This window comes from Cinclus cinclus, chromosome Z (assembly GCF_963662255.1).
Source record: "Cinclus cinclus chromosome Z, bCinCin1.1, whole genome shotgun sequence".
Lineage (NCBI taxonomy): Eukaryota > Metazoa > Chordata > Aves > Passeriformes > Cinclidae > Cinclus > Cinclus cinclus.
This window is the reverse complement of record NC_085084.1, coordinates 74,181,430-74,200,846: the sequence shown is the minus strand read 5'-3', so window position 1 is coordinate 74,200,846 and position 19,417 is coordinate 74,181,430. Positions and strand designations below refer to the sequence as shown.

Sequence of the window (19,417 nt, the reverse complement as noted above, 5' to 3'; positions counted from 1 at the left end):
GCTTCCCCTTGGACTGAAAGAAAATGTGATTCTTCCGATTATTGTAATTTTGGAATTAAGAGAGCTCTCAGGCAAAGATATGGGGGTAGGAATAACAGTTCTTTACTAGTATATTTAACAAGACAAACTAGAACAACAACAGCTATGAAATTACCCACAAACAGAACAGTAACTCAGTCCCAGTGTTTTTTGGCTGCAGGCACCTTTTCCCTGAGCTGCAGTTCCCGGTGCTGGGGGCGGGCGGGTCCCGCAGAGCTGCAGGAGGGCTGGGGGTGATGGCAGAGCTGTCCCAGGGGAGAGAGAGATGGAGAGAGAGCTCTCCGCTCACGGTGTTGGTCCTGGTGCTCAGCAGAGTGCTGGATGGTGGTAGTTCACAGCGAGAAGACAGCCAGGCAGGGTCCGATGGTGGTTTCCCGACGCTGGGATGGCAGGGATAGGACACAGGCAGCGATCGTCCTTCTCGTCCGAACTCCGCGGGGGAAATGGGCCGAGACCCAGCCTTCCGCTTCCTCTTCTGGCTGTTTGAATCTCGCGGGGTTCCCTCTTCCCTCCCGTCCCCTCCCCCTTGTCACCAGGGCCTAATCAACAGGTATCTTAGCATGACAATGGGGAAAATTCCACAGAGGGAAAAAGGGAAAGAAACCAATCCCCAACAGCTCAGTTGGTGAGAACATGGTGCTAGGAACATCCAGGTCATGGGTTTGATCCTTCTATGGGCCATTCATTTTAAGAGCTGGGCTTGATGACCCTTTCTGGATCCCTTCCAGCTCAGAATGTTGTTTGATTCTTTGATCCTTTATCAAATATGAAGCACCACCAAGACATGGGCTTTTCTTCTGCCGCCCTCAAATTACTGGATTACATTAAGCAGAAGACAGAAGGGAAGGAGTTAGATGACAAAGCTGTTTAATCAGTTTTGACAATTCCTATTTGTTTTGTACATCTACCTCCATGGCAGGTGCTGGGGAAAAATGTCTAGTGGAACAGCCTTGCTGGAATAAGTGAAGGAGAAATAAACGAGTGAAATGAATGAACAAATTTGTTCTGATTTCTAAGGAAAGATACAGCACTTCTGTTTAAAGCCATAATCTGCCTGATCTGGAGTAGAAAAAAAAAAAGGTGGGATAACAAACACCTGAATTTGGAGTAGAATTCAGTACACAGGAGTTATCAGTGGAATTGGAGAAGGCAGTGGTCAGCAAAGGCTGTACAATATTGTTTAGGATTCATAGAGTAAGATTTGGAAAGGATGCTTTGTTACCAAAGTTCCTCTAAAGTACTGGCAGAATCCTCTCCTTCCCCTAACCTGACATGGTACTTTATTGGGTGAAGGAATTTTTCAAATATTAAAACTAGAATAAAAGTAAAATTATAAGTGTACAGTTCTTGCTGATTGTTCACAGCATTGTTCTTTTATTGGAAACTGAAGGAAGCAATGACTTTACACATTAAAAAGTGATTATGTAAGAAATAACATCTTATTCCAGCTTCCAGAGTTTGCACCTTTATGAAAAGATTCATGGGTGTGCTGTGCAATTCCAAAAGCAGCAGGAGGAAAAAAGAAGTGTATTTTGGAGAGGGTGATGACTGGATTTTTATCCCCATGATAAAAATAATTGCTGCAGTTAGAAACATCAACTGTCTGCAAACTTTTTGTAATGCTCTAATTACATGTGTCCTTGTAGGCAGGGTAAACAGTTTTAACTCTGAAATTTCTTCCCCAACTCTTTCTGTCAATCTTCCTAAAATTACTGATTTTGATACAACTTTCATGGGGGGAAGAACATATGCCTGCCTCTCCATTTGATAACACTGTTAATCCAGTCAGGGTTTTTTGGTAATAGGTGTGCAGTTAATACAAATTGGCACTGTAGAACTAAACTGTACATCTACAAAACGGATTACACCATGTCCTTTGCTGAACAGTGTCAGAATGCCCTTATGATAGTGAAGAAGCATGTAATCATCACACTATGATTTTACTTTCCAGGGTAGGTAAGTGCCCAGTCTGGGTGGCAAGTGTCAGGGACTGTGTGTGCCTCTCGTTTAAGGAAACAAAACAATTCTATTTTGCAGTTGCTCTTTCCACGTGTCTCTGTAAGGCGGTGTGAAATACTTCCACAGCGAAGTTGACATCCCTCTTAGTAATGCACATAGGAGGCTTAATTCTAAATGTCTGAGGAGAGAGAACAAAAAGAAACAGAAATGCTCAAATTGTATGGAAAGAGTATGGTTTCAAGCAGCCTAACTGGGTCAGCACTCCCACCTCAAAAAAGTGAGGAAAAAAGGAGAACAGCAGTGCAGCACTGAGGCTTATGATAAATGCACTTTGAAGTGGAACAATTTTGAACTTGACTGCACTGAATTGCATCTGACTCATGACCACCTCTTGATAACCTAACTGCCTCCACAAAAGACCTAAGTAGGGTAGGTCTGCAGCTCTGTAACTGCAGACAGAGACAGAGTAAAGTCTCAGATGAATTTGTACAAAGGAAGAACAGAGACAGACGTATTTTCCTTTCTTGCATCTCTACCACAGGGAAAAGTAGTATCTGCTGAGAGAAGAAGGCTCTTGCATTGTGTCAGCCGATTTGCTGTTTTATTATAAGCTGTTTTTAAAGGCCTTTTAAGAGAATACATTATGAATGAATCACTAAATATTATTTTGTAGTTAGGGTGCTATACCTGGAAAGCATGTTGATCAGGAAGGATTATATGTACAGCTACACTTGTCAAAAACATAGGCTGTTAAATCAGAATATTCTATCTATGTTTCCAAGAGCATTTATCTTCCATAAGAATCTTAAATTTCGATGTTTCTGGCATCATGTCACAGGACTTAATACAGGAAGAGTGGAATAATGGGCTTTCCCACCCACAGCCCCAGCTGAAGCAAACACTCACTGATAAACAGCCCTCTGTTTAAACAGAATGGGATTCTACTGCACTGAGCTTCAGCTTGTTACCTGCCTCCTGGTCTGTGACTTAGGGAAGAACTGATGAGGTGACAGACACAGTGTTTATTTTAGCTACCCTCCATTCATCTCACATGGAATCTGCCTCCTCTATGTCAGGGCTTCACTGACTGGACCAGCCCTGAGGCAATTCTCTGCCATTAACTGTGTGCTGCAGGGACACAGGGAGCTGATGCAGTGTCCTGGCTACAGCATGTAATGCAATCCTCAGCTGGTGTGGGCTGATGGCTTTCATATCCAATTCTCTCTTTTGTGTGGTTGCTGAACTTGCTGTCAACACGTTTTCTTTTGTTTTGTTTTGTTTTTTTCCTTTAATTACCACAGAATCAGAACATCACCAGCTCCCCAGACTCAAAGGACTACTAGTTTTTTACTGATGTGTCAGGTGATAACCTAAATTGTGCAAAGACTTGTTCCTGAGTATTGTTGAATTCTTCTAAATTGCATTGATTCTAGTACCTTGGTTTTCTAGGGGAAGTTGTCTCTCTAAAGGAAAACTGCAACCTTTGAGCTGGTTCAGAGTATTTGAAAAGAATCAAACAGTTCCTGCCCAGTTTTAAAAGAAGCAACATTAAACAGAGATAGCTGCTAAGAGTATACATTTTCTAGTTTATTTACTAAACTAAATTAATTTAACTTGAGAGAAGTGGGAATGTAGTTCACAAGGATAGAAAGTAAGCTTTCTTTATAGCCAGAGGTTCAGTACCTGACTGTAGAGCCCTCCTCTGCCGATCAGCACCCCCATGTCTTTACAGTCCTCCCAGATCTGATTGATTTCTTCAGCAGGAAGAGGGTGACGACTGTCCTAAGGAAAGGAAATACTAAACTTCACTTAGATACTCTAAATCAGTTCTGTGACAAAGATGTATATTCCAGTCTCTCCAATAAGTCCCACCTCTAGGTGAAAATGTTAGCTGCAAAACTTATCTGCTGTCATGAGTCTGTGCAGTTAAGGTGCATGTAACTGTTTACTCAAGGCTTGTGAAATAGCTGAATGATGGAATGTTCTGACTTATTTTTAGCCAGAGCCATGTTTTCCCACTCACTGTCTGCTTTTTAACAGGAAATATTTCTGTTATTTCAACTGAAATAAAATGTGATAAAACTTTCAATGGCACTGTAAATTGAAAGGAATGAAGAAGCCACTAACCTTATCTGTCACCATTTCTACTCCAATCATAAGTCCCTTGCCACGGACATCTCCAACAATCTCAAATTTATCTCGTAGTTTAGCCAATTCCAGGAGCATGTATGTTCCCACATCCTCACTGTTTTTTTGTAGACCATCTTCTTCAATAGCCTGGTTAAAAAGTGCCATGACAATGTTTCAGGAAAAGCTTTCAACACATTCTGTTAATCCCCGCTGAACTTGACATTATACCGTCACTACCTCAGTGCTCACATTTTCCTCCTCTTAGCAGCATCAGAATACAATTGCACATAATACTTTGATGTTTCTGTGACACTTTTCACATTTTTCTTTTTACTTAATCCAGTAATTCCTGCTCACATGTACTCGTAACTGAGTAAAATACCTGACCAGAAGGATTATTTTCAAAATCTTACCAGAATATTTTAATTTTCTTCAGTATCTTGAGAAAAAAATATAATTTAACAAAGCTTAATTATGTGTACTAGGCAGGGAACTGCTTGAGTACTATATTATATTTAGCAACAACATATTTTTTAATAGCAATCTAGTCTTCATTCACTGTCCTTCTTAATCAGTGTTCTTATTTGCAGGCACATACTGGCACCTACACAAAAACCATTAAATGAGCTTAACATCTGCATTTAGAAAAGTTGCATTTAAAAAATAATTACAGAAGCTTAAGTGGTTGTTCCTACTTTTCTTTCTTCTTTCAGCTCCATTTTATTCTTTCTCACTCTTTTAACAATCTCCTTGGAACTCAGAGCCAGGCTCCAAGTTACTTCAGAGATGAAAAAGCCCAAAACATGGGTTCTTTATACAGTCATCCATCTTATTAATAGCTTAAACTCCACAAACCACTCAGGAAAGTAACATGAATAGAAGTAGTGTCTGCTGTAATGAAGTGAGCATCAGGAATTAATGTTCTGTGCATAATCAAGACAAATTAAATAGTGACCTACTACCCACTGACTGCTTTTCTACTGGATAGTAAGTGAAATAAGTTGCACATTTTTTCTATTTTCTTTTTCATGAGGTAATTATTTTTTTCCAAAAGTTTTTCTGACCTCAGGTGTTTGCAACTGTCGGGTCATTAAGGTTTTTTAAGCATAACATAAAAGCCGTTAAGTTTAAAAAAATTTCCTAGGCACATGTTCCAGAAAATAGATTTACTTTACCTGTGGATTTGTGTAGTGCTATGAAAGAATTAGCTAAGGCTTTTGAGAAAGTACTCTCCTACAATTTTATTAACAAAGTAAAGAACCCAAGGGAGATAAAGGTTATTCTGAAGTCATAATTACAGGGCTCTGACTCTTTCAGAGATCTGAAAATTTTTTCAATTAAACTAATCAGGATTTTTTTCCTGTGCATGGGGCACACTGGCCATGCATGTATACATGCATATGTTTATGCACTTTACTTAGTTATCTAAAAAATTGCCCACACAGAAATTTTTATGTGACATTTTCATCTTTTGATATAAAGAACTTGTGGCATAGAAAAATTTATGTAATTTATGTAATCTCCCTACGTCAAGAACTGCAGCTCCAACTACACAGGCCAAAGGGTTTCCTCCGAATGTATTAAAGTGAAGGTTTTGAGCCAAGGAACTTGCAATCTCTAAAAGAAAAAGAACAACACTGGTTACTACTTCAGTTCATAGAATCACAGAATCACAGAATGGTTTGGGTTGGAAGGGACTTTAAAGATCATCCAGTTCCAATCTCTACCATGGGCAGGGACAACTTCCATCAGACCAGGTTGCTCCGAGCTCCATCCAGCCTGGCCTTGAGTACTGCCAGGGATAGGGCACCCACAGCTTCTCTGAACAACCTGTGCCAGTGCCTCATCACTCTCACAGTAAAGATATTTTCCCCTCATATCTAATCTAAACCAAATCTCTTTCAGTTTAAAGCCATTCCTCCTTGTTACTCCACGTTCTTGTAATAAGTCTCTCTCCATTTTTGTTACACTGGAAGGCCACAATAGGTCACCCCAAAGCCTTCTCCCAGCTGAACAATCCAACTTCTCTCAGCCTTTTCTCTTAGGAGAAGTGCTCTGCCCCTCTGATCATCTTGGTGGCCTCCTCTGCCTCGTTTGGTAACTGTACTTAATTGCTTTAAACATTTGTTACTGTAACAACAGTTACATTTACTGTGGTTCAACTCTAATTGTACTGGAGACAACACAGTAAGATTTCCTGAAAGCAGTGTGCGCAAAAATATTTCCAGAAACTGTAGTGCCTAGCAGGTGCCAAAACAAAACTTCTGAAAGTCATGCTTGCAACATAACGCTCTCACCTGCCATTTGTAGATTTTCTTTATTAGATTGAGCCAGCTATTTGTAGGAATAAACATCTGGGTAACATCCTGCCCTCTTTGCTCACAGTAAATTTATCAGTAAAAGAGTGAATTCAGTGAGGATTTCCAGGCTCTTTTCCCAGCCCTACAAACCACTCACAAGTTCATTCCTGCTTCAGTTGTACAACTAAACCCATTTAAATACAGCTCTGTATTGATACAGCACAACACAAGGTGGAACAAGTGAAGTAATGAGGATCCAATTAATTTGTCAAAAGATAAATTGAGATAAATTTTATAAGTAACATTCAGCTTTTTAAACACACATTTCTCCACTAGTAATTATTTTGTATTGTGTTTTGCAATTACTCTGTTTCACATCACAGTGAAACAGAACACTTAATACCTTTCGTTGTAACAACAGCTGCCATTGGGAAGCCATTACCAATTCCTTTCGCCAAAGTAACAATGTCAGGGACTACACCATGTGTTTGAAATCCCCAGAAATGGCTGCCTGTCCGTCCAAATCCTGTCTGTACCTTTCAGAGGAAAAATTCAGAGAAACACTCATCACTTTCTCACACTTTATATTTTCTTGTCTTTCTATTGTTAGTGATTTGCTTTAGACATCAATTACATTTGGAGTCAACTTGTATTAGGACCCTTATTCAGATGGTTCTACACAAAATGCTACTTACTGTAATTGGGTTTTTCTATCATGTGATAGTCTGTCATCATGTCTTAGGCCTGGTGAGATGCACAAATCAGATGCAGCTTCCATTTCAAAGTGGATAGAAAATGCAAAAGCATTTGAAGCATTTGATACTATTTTAATATTATTTTAGTTAAATTCTACTTCTAAAATGTATTTGCACAAGTAGAGCAGTCAACTCTCTTCTGTATTCTATGTTTATCAGCTCATAAAAGGAAGGGTTATTTAGACAAATCTTCCATCATAAGTAGCATTTGCTGCTTATTTATGTAAATTTATTGCTCCCAGAAGGTAAGGACTGAAGTCTGCTACAAATATCACCTTTGCTCAAAATGAGAATAAAGGCAGTAAAAACTGGGAGGCTCCTATGCTTGGAAAAATGCAGTATAACACCATGTTAAACTTAAGCTATGAAGTGTATCACGTTTCACTTAGATTATTTCCTGGCTTCACTTGGATTCTTTTATGATAACTTTCAGAGATACCCTACTCTAAAATTCTTAGGTAAAAAAATCTGACTCACTTCATCTGAAATGCAAAGGCCCCCTCTTTCCCTTATAAGCTGATAAGCTTCCTTTAAGAAATTTCTTGGGTACTGAACAGCTCCATTAACACCCTGCCAAGAGAGAAACACAATGTTTTCAGGAACAAACAAGGAAACAGGAATTCTACTTGAAAAAAATCTAGCAGCCCTCAAGTAACAGCAGGACTGCTGTTTCAAGCTTCTGGCTCCAGCAATGAAACCACTTCAGAAAGCTCCTGCTCAGGTCACGCATTCCCATTCCACAGTGCTGCCTGCTGTTCCATTAGTTGTGCTGGCGTGAATGTTTGTGAGGCCATGATCACTGTAAGACCAAGTCAATTAACAACAAAGTAGCAAAACAAGGACTATGAAAATCTACACACAGCAAAACCCAGAAACTGGCTGCTGATGAAGTTGGGCAGAGAATTCATATTCCTTCTTTGGTTAATTTGTTTGGAACATTGCCTCCTCAACATCTTTTCACCTTGACAGTTTGTATTTGCATTGGAAATTCAATTCTACCCTACACGTGGACCAGAACAGCTTTTTAGACTCAAGAACTTAAGTGCTTAGAAGACAGCAAAACCAGAGAACTGCTTCCTTTGCAGTCACAGTTCTCACATTGTTTCCCTTCCCCGGGATAAGTTCTCCATTTTTCTTATTGAAGAACCACATATAAAGCAATTGTGAATGTAGGGTGAAACACTAGAGCAATGAATCCTATGGCCATCAGTTGCTGGACAGCTGTTAAAAATATAGTTTACAACATGACTGAAAGAGGGAGAAGGACGGTTGAGTTAAAAGTTTACAGAAATAATAATGAAAATTGAAAGGATATAATATAAATCAAAGCATAGCATGCATAACACTGTTTAAATGCAGAAAAAAATGTATGTTTAATCATGATTCTGTGTTTAATTTCACAAGAAAAATTCTAGTTCATTGAAGTCAGTGACAAAAGCTAAAATTTGAAGGCAGTGCATCCAGTCTTTCAAATATTTAAGGTGTTTAAAGCATTAAAAAGCCATAGCAAAAATCAGCAAACATCTATATTCATGTTGTAGCTAAAGAATATCAGATTAGAGTATTTCACACTACTTGTGCTATTACAACTGAGAAATGGCAAACTACCTACTTGTATTGGTTCAGCAATAAATCCAGCTACTGTCTTGGGCACTGAGGTATTCAGAGTATCTTTGAACTGCTCAATGTATTGGTCTTTTGCATGACAAGCACCTGTTTACAGGGGAAACAGTTTGAAGGGGATTTACTTAATATGACACAAAACTAGCTTCAAAACATGAAACTATGCATCTAAGCAAAAGGTGTTACATGACTGCATGGTACATATCACCTCTCAAATTAACAGTAGAAAGCTAAACACTAAAGGAGAGAGTCTCTTAAGCCATGTGTACTCCATGGTTAGTGCAGGTAGGAAGATTCTGGAGAATCTGTGCACAGTCTGTGCTTAAATAAAGAACAGAGCAATTAGTATGGCTAATGCTGCTGTTCACTGGGGACAGTAAAGCTAAAAACAAAACATTCTGTTAAGTGTGCATATGAATTAAAATAATAAAAAGTGCTTATTGAAACAGTAGAGAAACACTGGAATTGTTGTTAGCTGCAGAGCATCAGAGGAGATTTCACACTGTGTTGTGTATGGAACATTTTGCCCCATGTACAACCTCTGCCTGTTGCTGGTGGTAGGTTGTCCTTATTTTCTCTTACTCCAATATAAAAGCTGGAAAGCTGTCAGAACTTCAGAAACAGCAAAAAAGACTATCAACACTTCTTCCAGGTGTGCTGAAGTGAGTTCCACAGCTTCCCATAACAAACACTGGTATTTCAAGAAAAAATCTGAGAACGTGGTGTCGTCTGACCCAAATTTTTCCCATTGGGATGCATGGTCCTGAGAATCTCTGCAATAATTTTTTTTTTGGTTGGCCTTACAAAACCTAACCAGACATGCATTTTGCTTGAGGAGGTAACTATAACCTATTTTCACAGCCCTCTACTACTTTGTAATCTGAAAACCAAATTTTTGTCACAGACCAACCTTCAGTACAGCTGCATTTTCGAACAGTTTGCACTGGAGAATCTCTACAGTGGCTGCCTCCCCATGGACCACGAAAAACATCTGGTAACATTGTCTGTCAAACACAAAAGAAATATCTACAGATTTGATGACACCTTTCTAAATGATCTTTTGATGTAATGACAAATAGCAAAACAGAAGAACAGCTGACAGAGTCAAGGGACAAATGCAGTTCAAGGAACTTGTCTGAAGAACACTTGGGAGTAACAACAAATAACCAAGAAAGTTTTGGAACCAACAAGTTTAGACTGTTCCAGCAATAGTCACTCAATTGATTTTTTATTCATTTTTATGTTCATAGTCAGGATATTTGTTATCTAAAGGTAATGCCAGCATTTTAAGAGTTGCTGGTGGCATTTCTGAAGTATGAGCAAAATCTGCAAAATAGAGTGAGGCAGGTAGATCTAATAGAGAGAACTCCAACTTTCTAATCCTTGCTGCTGATGAAATACCACTCACTGAGACAGGCTGGGAAGGTGCTGTAAATGAGCCTTCTTATGGTTAATAATGTAGCTGAGCTGTCACCTGTAATTATGGGAGTCACCAAAAGTGGCTTCCAGAGAGAGTTACTCCAATCTGCTCAAGGGCAGGGATATAACATATTGCCATTTAACCTCAGTGGATTTCCTTAACAGATATGTCTCCTGTCTTGCTGAAATAGGATTCTTATTTATTATAGTGAAGGATCTGCTCCAGACCATCTGAAAGCAGCTTCACACAGATCTGCCAAAACCAACTTGAAAAAAGGGGTTCAGAACATTAATTTGCTCCTTACACAGACTCCCATGCAGGCATCAAGAATGACTAAAGAACTGCAAATCATGGATCATTCATGTTACAGCTGTCCTAACTCAAGATTAGCCTAAGGAACTATATACAGAAGAAAACAGGACTCTGGCTCTTGTTGAATTTACACAGAAGAAACTGCTACACTGCAGTTTTGATTAGTGACCATAAAGTGCTTGAGGACAGAAAACATAGCAATTGCTGAAATATTCAAATCAACTACTAGTTACCCAGATTATTAAGAAAAAAAATTAAAAATCTCACAGTTGTACAGCCAAAGCCATTGGCAACACCATGCTTATAAGGAGTCAGAGATGTCAAACCCAGCGTGTAAGGGCTGCCTCCGTGGTATCCTCCTCTGTTCAAACAAAGCAGATCAACATAACTCATTTCCAAGAAGTAACTATTTATACTGGTGTTTACAGTGCACTGGTGTTCAGTCCAGCTCCATCCTTGTCATTAAGCCAGAAGAGCTGTTTTTTTACCTGTGCAGTGAACTGTGGTTCAGGGTTCTGATAGAAAAACAAGGCAGCAAAGCAAACAAAACAAAAATCAGCTCCCAGGCAGAGCAGTTCCCTGCTGAGGTTCACTGCACTGCTGTTCCAGAGGCACCTTTGCACCCCTCACAAAGGGGCACTGCAGAAGGGAAATGGAGGAAGAATGAAGCAGTTGCTCCATCTTGATCTGGCCGTGAACAAAAGTCTACCAAAGCACATCCTGAACAGAGACATCAGACCATCTTCTAGGTAATGCAAGCAAAATTTGCAGGTTGCATTTTTATCACAAACTACTCCTAACATACTGTATGAAAAAATTCAGCTCCTGGTTTACTTCTCTTTGTCAAATAAAATAATTTTATAGCATTCTCCTCTGCAGACCTGGGGTGAAAGAGTTTTCAGTTATTTCTTGTTTTTAGGCATGTAGAGTGTGATTCCATACTCAGAGGAGTTTTGTGAAGCTCTGTTGGCATTACCTGAGACAGATGATGTCGAAGTTACGGGTGTGTAGCCTTGCCATGAACATAGCTAAATCATTGGCTTCCGACCCACTGTTGGTGAGATAAACCACCTGTGGGAGAACACTTGGGATCAGTACAGCACAAAAACACCTCCTTCTTCAGCATCACACCATGCCCTTTAATAACACGATGAACTCTATCTAGCCCAGCACTGCCACAGGGTGACCTCACAACCATAAAATTAGTCTTGCTCTTATATTATAGATGAGAACAAAGATCCAACTGATGTGCTCTGGGAGGGTACAGAAAAATCTCAAAGGGTTTCAGATTACAGGTTTTCCTAAGGTGGATTTCTGATTGAAAGAAATTAAAAGTGTTGGGTCAAACTAAGCAGGACATTTAATTTTTTTTTTTACTCTCTTTCCATCTTTAAGATTGCAATAGCTTCACATTCTTCTGCTAACCCAATTTATTTTTACCACCAATTTATTTTACCTGAAAACAAAAATTATTTAGTTTCATTGCATATGAAATATGACATTTTTTGGTTTATCTATTTAAATGTTGGTAAACATTTACATATACTACACAAAATACTATTAAAGAATTTTCACTATGGATTTTCAAGACCAAGAAAATGAATGCTGGCTACATGTAAGAATAACAAACACTTTCTTTGTTCCTTTTAAGTAATTTTAAGCCAGCAGTGCCTCTTCACAGTGACTAGTGAAGGGAGAAAACAAACAGAACAGAAATTGGGGATATTGTGCTTGTCTACAGCCAGGTCTAAAGAAAAGGCCCTGAGGGCCCTCAGGCTCTTGAACTGTATTCCCCATCTAGATTTTCTCTCTAGAGATATCATGGTTCTCAATTATTTAATAAATACTTCTTATAAACAGACACCCACTTCACCAGCCGCTGCTCCTGTCAGAAGCAATTTACCTTTAGTGGATCTGGAAAAAGAGAAGTTAGCTTTTCAGCATACTCGTGGATTGCTGGGTACATGTAGATATTGGTGGTATGCCACAGGCGAGCCAGCTGCTTCTGGGTAGCCATAGTTACCTTCCTGCATGTAGCAAGGGAGAGACAAAGGGATTGAATTCCACACAGACTCTACACTCACACATGCACATACCTCTGTGCTATTGATTCTGCAAACACAGATGCTGCACCGTGTGCCAGATGGGGCAACAGAGAGACCAAATTAATGAATTCCTCAAAATTTAGCAGAAATTGAACTGTGATACATGACAATTCTGTAAAATATATTCTGGTTTTAGGCTCACAGTGCTGCAGATTAATGAAGCACAAAACAAACACAGGTGTCTCTGCCTGTATTTCATACCACAAATCAAAAAGCAACATGCTTACGGATGGCAGTGTCCAACACTGACAGTGACAATCCCAGCAAAGAGATCAAGGTATCTTCGTCCTTCATGATCAAACAACCACTGCATATGTCCCTGGTGCAGCAGCAATGGCTTCTTGTAATACGTTCGCAGTGAAGGTGCAATATTTTGTTCACGGATCTTCTGCATGCGTTCATATGGATAGGACTGAGTGGAATAAAACAGTCAGAATCCATGCATGCCTTCTATAGATCCAGACTCATGGAGCTGTTGTGGAGCACACAGATTACACAGCTGTCTACAGGATTAAGATCATAACAGGTTCTGGTACATAGAAGGCTGTTCCACAAACCTTTGAAACTCAGCTTTTTGAAATAAGGCTGCTGTTTGGCACATACCTCTTTCTTAAATGTTTTAAAATTACAGATTTGTGACACAGATGCATCTACAGGTTATATCCTGGTTGTATCAGTCGGGTTGTGCCCAAAGAAGCAAATTTTATAATCATATTTGGCAGATTAACCTATCACCCAAACCCAGTAATGAAGCTTTATTTAAATTCAATGTAGTATGCATGACTTACTTCATATTTTTCAGGTACAAAATTACAAGGAGGCATTTTTGCTTGTGTGGAGACAGAACTTTTCCATTTCTGCTGCCTAAAGGCAACTGTAAAATAGTAAGAGAATTATGAAACATTTGGTGAACTACACACCTAAAAGATTTGCTCAATAAACCTCTTCAGGGAACACATGAGCTACAATCACAGAAAGTTTTGGACAGGTTTTTTGGTCTGAGAAGGTTTCTTTGGGGAAAGGCAAGTAACAGGCAGAATATATGTAATTTTAAAAGAAAGGCATTTAAGTCTCATCCATTAAAACTCAAGATTTCAGTTTCACATTGACTCTGCTTTGACAGAAGAATAATTTTTATTTTAAAAATGAAAACTGTTTGTAATACCAGTTCCTATCTGGAAGCAGTGGGTGAATGTCCTACAGTCAGGCACCCAGGGTGACCACAGCGCTCCCAGGAAGCAGGGCAGACGCCCAACAGACCTGAACAAGGTGGGCAAAGCAGGGTTCACAGAGAATGCCCTGTATAAATGGAGCTGAGTCAGGCCCAGAGGCCACCCAGGGAGTCCAGGCAGGAGCAGCAGCAGACAGGGTCAGAGCCAGGGCTGGACACAAGGCTACAGCAGAAGTCCAAGGTCCATTCAGCACCAGAGCCAGGGCTGGGCTGTGGCAAGGCTCAGGCTGAGGAGCTGAAGGCTCAGGGCTCCCAGGTACAGCCCTGCCAAGCTATGCTTAGGGTCCTGACAACTCCAGCTGTCATCTTCCATCCTTGCTCCAAAATCCTGGGAACATCACACCGTCGTGCCTTTCATTTAACTGCAGATGCAATTTGGCAGGTAGCAGAAAGAGACACCTGATTGCTCAGGGAAGTTGTGGAGCGTCCCTCAATGGAGATATTCCAGAACTGTCAGGACACAATCCTGTGCAGTGTGCTCTGGGATGGCCCTGTTTGAACAGGGAGGTTGGACCAGATGACCCAATGTGGGCCCTTCCAGCCTGACCCATTCTGCCATTCTGCAAGGAGTTATTTCAAAAGACTCTATTTCTGCACCCAGAACACTATCTCCTGAGAGCTGCATATTCGTTTTAAAAAGCCTAAGGCTTTAATCAATTTCTAAAAGACATGTGAAATGTAAATGACTGAAGAATAAGGTTTCCTGAAATTAGTTATACACAATTTCACTTCCCATACTACCACTTACAATACTAAGGAATGTAGAATCTGCAAGAGTCCAGTCCCAAAAATGTAGTTGAAAACCCACGACTTAGGGAAGTTCTACCCTCCTGCTGTCCCACTCCTGCTGCTCCGCTCTGGCAAGCCCCGCTGGACCGCGCCACCCCCTCGCTGTCCCCTCGCTCTCCCCCCCGTCCCCAACCCTGTCCCCCCGCTGTCCCCTCGCTGTCCCCCCGCTGTCCCCACTCTGTCCCCGCTGTCCCCTCGCTGTCCCCCCCCCGTCCCCCCGCTGTCCCCTCGCTCTCCCCCGCTGTCCCCCCCCCGTCCCCACTCTGTCCCCTCGCTGTTCCCTCGCTGTCCCCCCGCTCTCCCCCGCTGTCCCCTCGCTGTCCCCCCGCTGTCCCCTCGCTGTCCCCCCGCTGTCCCCGCTGTCCCCTCGCTGTCCCCCCGCTCTCCCCCGCTGTCCCCTCGCTGTCCCCCCCCCGCTCTCCCCCGCTGTCCCCTCGCTGTCCCCCCGCTGTCCCCGCTGTCCCCTCGCTGTCCCCCCGCTCTCCCCCGCTGTCCCCTCGCTGTCCCCCCGCTGTCCCCGCTGTCCCTCACCGCTGCCGAGCCCCCGCAGCCGTCCGGCCATGTCCGCCCGCCCCGACACGTGTGTTACGAGCCGGCCGCACACCGCCGCCTGTGTCCTGCGGGCATCCCGTGCTGTCCCCCGGTGTCACCCTGTGCTGTCCCATACTGAGTCTTCTTTTTACGCAGTTTGCCTGGGAGCCCTTCAGCGGCCTTCGACTGGCTGGAGAGATGGTCAGAGAACTCTCTGAAATTCAACACAGGCAAATGCAGGGTCCTGCACCTAGGCAAGAAGAACCCCGAGTACCAGCACAGGCTGGGGCCCAGCCTGCTGGAAGGCAGCTCTGTGGAGAAGGACCTGGTGGTCCTGGTGGACAACAAACTGCCCATGAGCCAGAAGGCCAACAGAGTCTTGAGGTGCCTTAGGAAGGGTCAAGACTGCCAGAGGATCAAGGGAGGTGATCCTGTCCTGCTACTCAGCTCTAGTGAGGTCTCACCTGGAGTCTGTGCTCAGTTCTGGTCTCTGGAGCACAACAGAGATGTGGAGGTCCTGCAATGAGTCCAGCAGAGGTGGACAAAGGTGATGAAGGTACTGGAGCATCTCTATTATGAGGAAAGGCTGAGATAATCGATCCTGTTCAGCCCCAAGAAGGGATAACTGAGATGGGACCTCATCAGTGTCTGTCAGTGTCTGCAGGGAGGAGGAGAGGAGGAACCAGGCTCTGCTCGGTGGTGCTGAGCAACAGGACACTAGACAACAAGCAGAAACTGATGCATGGAGAATTTTGCCTGAACATGAGAAAAAACTTCCTTACTGTGTGTGATCGTGCAGTGGAAGAGATTTCCCTCCGTCTCCCTCACTGAAGATACTCAAGAACAGTCTGGATACAGTCCTCTGCTGTGTGCTCTGGGATGATACTTATGTAGGGATTTTGGACCAGATGACCCCCTATGGTGCCTTCCAACCTGACCCAATATGTGGTTCTGTGAATTGTGTTATGTTAAATACATCTGGGTGGATGAGGAGAAAGTGACAGATATGCTGAGAGGGATAACTGATGACCCATTTATTCCCTTGTTTTGGTTCTGTTTTGTCAGTGAAGAGATGTAGCACAACCTCCTACAAGGATGGGAGAAGTGGGAAGCTGTATGTCTTTCCTCCATTACCTGCTGTCAGCCAAGCTCCAGGCAGCCACTCACTCAGTCCCCCAACAGTGGGACTGAGGAAGAAAAGGGTAAAAGGTGGAAAACTCGAGAGTTGAGATAGAGTTTGATAGGAAAAGCAAAAGCCAGAAAAACAATCAAAGCAAAAGGAATGAATTTACCATGTCCCATTGTCAGGCAGGAGTTCAGCCATCTCCAGGAGAGCAGAGCCTGTCACCTGTAATGGTGACTTGGAAAGACAAACACCATCACTCCAAAAGTCCTGTCTTTACTCAGTACTTCACACTGAGCATGATGTCACATGGTCTGGAATATCCTTTTGTTCAATTGGGGGTCACCTATCCCAATTGTGCCGCCTCCCAGCCTCCCATGCACCCAGAAAAGGCCTTGGCTCTGCATAAGCTCTGCTCAAAAAGCTGTCTCTGTCATCATCATTTTGCTCAGCACAAAGCCAAAACATAGCCCCATACCAGCTACTGTGGAGAAGCAGTGCACTGTTCTCTGCCCTGGCCAAAACCAGCACAGCCTTTTCATACTTAAGAATCAAGGATCAAGGCTGAATTTCCTGGAATGGAAATTGGCACAGAGTTTAACTAGACACAGCTGGCAGTGAGAGGTATTTCACAGTGCTTTTGGTGACCCTGCCTACTCCTATGGCAGAAGGCTGTGGGGCAGCCCCAGTTTTGCAGGAAAACTGCTCAGTGTTGGTGCAAAGGGTCAGAGACTTGTACTCTCTAGTAACCAGAGCAGTGCTTACACACCTTAGGACTCCCCCAACACTCAACCTTTCTTGATCAAACTTTACCTTTGCTGAACAAATCCCTGAATTTCAATGATAAATATAATTAAATCAACATAAAGAGCCATAAAGAAACATGGAAGTTGCGATCTGGTATGTGAGCCATATGTGTTACCTGGTTCAATTGCTCAGTGCATCAAAATTGGTTAAATATCTTTTATGGAGTTTTCCCCATGGAGGACAGCAGGATCCTGCCCTACAAAGTGTCTTGGATGCCTGGATTTTCCTTTTTCTTGCTATACATTACATAGTAGAAGTGTTGCATACTATGAAGAAATACAAGATTTGGGAATTTTATTCACGAACTTTTATTAAACTGAAATGCAAACACCATTGCAAAGAGATTTTACAATGACAAAAGATCAAAAAATTCATCAGAAAGCTACAGACTTCATAACAATATTGATCTTACAAGTGAAAACACTAACAGATTTTAGTTAAGCCAGCATTTTCAATATTAAGAACCCAAAAAATGTATTTGAAAGCATTTTCCTTTAGATACACTTAGAAACAATGAATAATTCCTGAGCAACTACTTTTATACCAGTATGCTCCAAACCATGTACATACTACATATGAAATCTAATTCTTACAATTTCTTGAATTTTAGAAATTTACAAAAAAAATTGGGTCTGGTTCACAGAATAATTGTGCTTAAAGTCATTCTGTGGTTACAGTAATGACACTGCAATAACCTCTCGTGTTCCACATTGAATACAAATTCTGAAATTGTAATGGATGAACTGCCTTGCTTAGTATTGCAAAGCTACTATTGAAATGGTTTATGCAAATGGAATGGAAGTCTGCTCTAAATATTGGGTCATCTCTTTCTCTGCTGAAAATATACTGTTTATTCTGGATATTATTCAGAAGGTGCAATTTTTGTTTATTTGAGAGACTGCTGGCACAATTAAAGGCAAGGGAGTTCCAGAGACTTTTACTCTCATTTAACAGCACATCAGAATTTTGAACAAACATAATTCATTAATGACTGCTAACATGTTTCTTATGAGCCATACTTTTTCATAACAATGTCCTCAGTATTGCTATATATTACACAATTACTAAAACATACACAGAACATAACAAAAAGATTTCAGAAGCCAAGATAGTGCTGAGTATCTCTGAGCAACATAACACTTATATAAGAACTGATGGTTGTATTATATCAAATGAACAATGTTTGAAGTCAGAATAAAAAAAATTACTTTCCAAAATGAAAAATAAACAACACTAAAGCAGCTCAGGAGCTCTTTCTAAGTATAGCTGAGCAGTAGTTTCCTCTCCCTTTTGGAATGAAAGTCAAAGGGATGAGAATAAAGAGTAGTCTACAGCATTATGAATATTAAAAAAATGTAATATGGCATCATTATAGTTCTGCCTGTAGAAAAATCTGCCTTTTTCTAGACATGTATAGTTTCCATCCTATTGAAGGGATATTTTCTACAAGTGACTTGTACAATGATTTTCAGCACCCTCTAAAAGTTCTACTCAGTGCTACAAGTCTCTAACAATAGCAGGAACTGAAAGGAAATCTTTCAATGTTTATTGATGTCAAAATGAGGTGAAGGTACTCAGCAGCTCACAAAAATAGATCCAAAAGCAGCATTGTTAAAAAAAAAAAAAAAGTTAAATAATGTCAAGATCCAAGACAAGCAGCCTCACTGAGTAGAAAATAAGAATAAAACTTCCAAAAAGAAGAATATATAAAAAAGGACTTTTTTAGATCTAACTGCTCTATGCACCAACATCTTGAGTATAAGATCAGCTTTTAGCATATCAGCACTCTAAGAGGCCACACAAATAACACAGATATTTTTCTTAACTACTTCCAACAGATATAACAGTGCCTCTTAAAAATGTAATATTGAAGAGATGTATTTTAAACCTAACTTGGTAATTTTCAGAATTTATTACCAAGATAGAGACTTTCCAACTAAGGAAAGTATTAACATATACATTGTCACAAACTGAAACAATGCCCAGAACTACCAAGAGGCTGCTTAGAAATATCCCCAAAATATTTTTTCCTCTTGGAGCTTTCAGGTCATTGCCTTACATATACTAAATAAAAACAAAACAACACTTAAGAATGATAGACATATGTGTGGGACAATGTAAATGGATAAATAAATCTCACCTGTATGTCTGTGTGAAAAGTGGAAGGTTGTTTATAAAAGCAGTGTGGTGCACTTTATTTCTCTCAATTTTTCCCCTTAGGAATGTAGGAAAAGCAATGTCAGATCAGATGCTGAGCCTGACTCTTCAAGTTTTGTTTTTGCCCAGGACCAAT

The 19,417-nt window shown here is 41.0% G+C and overlaps 1 protein-coding gene across 1 annotated transcript; it reads right to left on the bottom strand.

Moving 5' to 3' along the window:
- Positions 1 to 2,065: 2,065 nt before the first annotated feature.
- AGXT2 (alanine--glyoxylate aminotransferase 2) lies at positions 2,066 to 15,225 on the bottom strand. The gene is made up of 14 exons (XM_062513376.1): positions 15,195 to 15,225; positions 13,432 to 13,517; positions 12,871 to 13,055; positions 12,442 to 12,565; positions 11,515 to 11,609; positions 10,806 to 10,899; positions 9,717 to 9,810; positions 8,796 to 8,896; positions 7,661 to 7,753; positions 6,832 to 6,964; positions 5,657 to 5,745; positions 4,126 to 4,275; positions 3,682 to 3,780; positions 2,066 to 2,176 (listed from the first exon to the last, which is right to left on the bottom strand). Exons 1-14 carry the CDS (start codon positions 15,223 to 15,225, stop codon positions 2,066 to 2,068), a joined length of 1,485 nt encoding a protein of 494 aa, XP_062369360.1.
- Positions 15,226 to 19,417: the final 4,192 nt, after the last annotated feature.

Coding starts and splice junctions, on each gene's coding strand:
- AGXT2 (XM_062513376.1), bottom strand. CDS start 15,225: ATGGCCGGACGGCTGCGGGGGCTCGGCAGCG. Junction 12,566..12,870: donor AGTGTTGGACACTGCCATCC/GTAAGCATGTTG, acceptor TGCTACATGCAG/GAAGGTAACTATGGCTACCC. Junction 6,965..7,660: donor GCCTTTGCATTTCAGATGAA/GTGAGTCAGATT, acceptor TTCCTCTGAAAG/GTACAGACAGGATTTGGACG.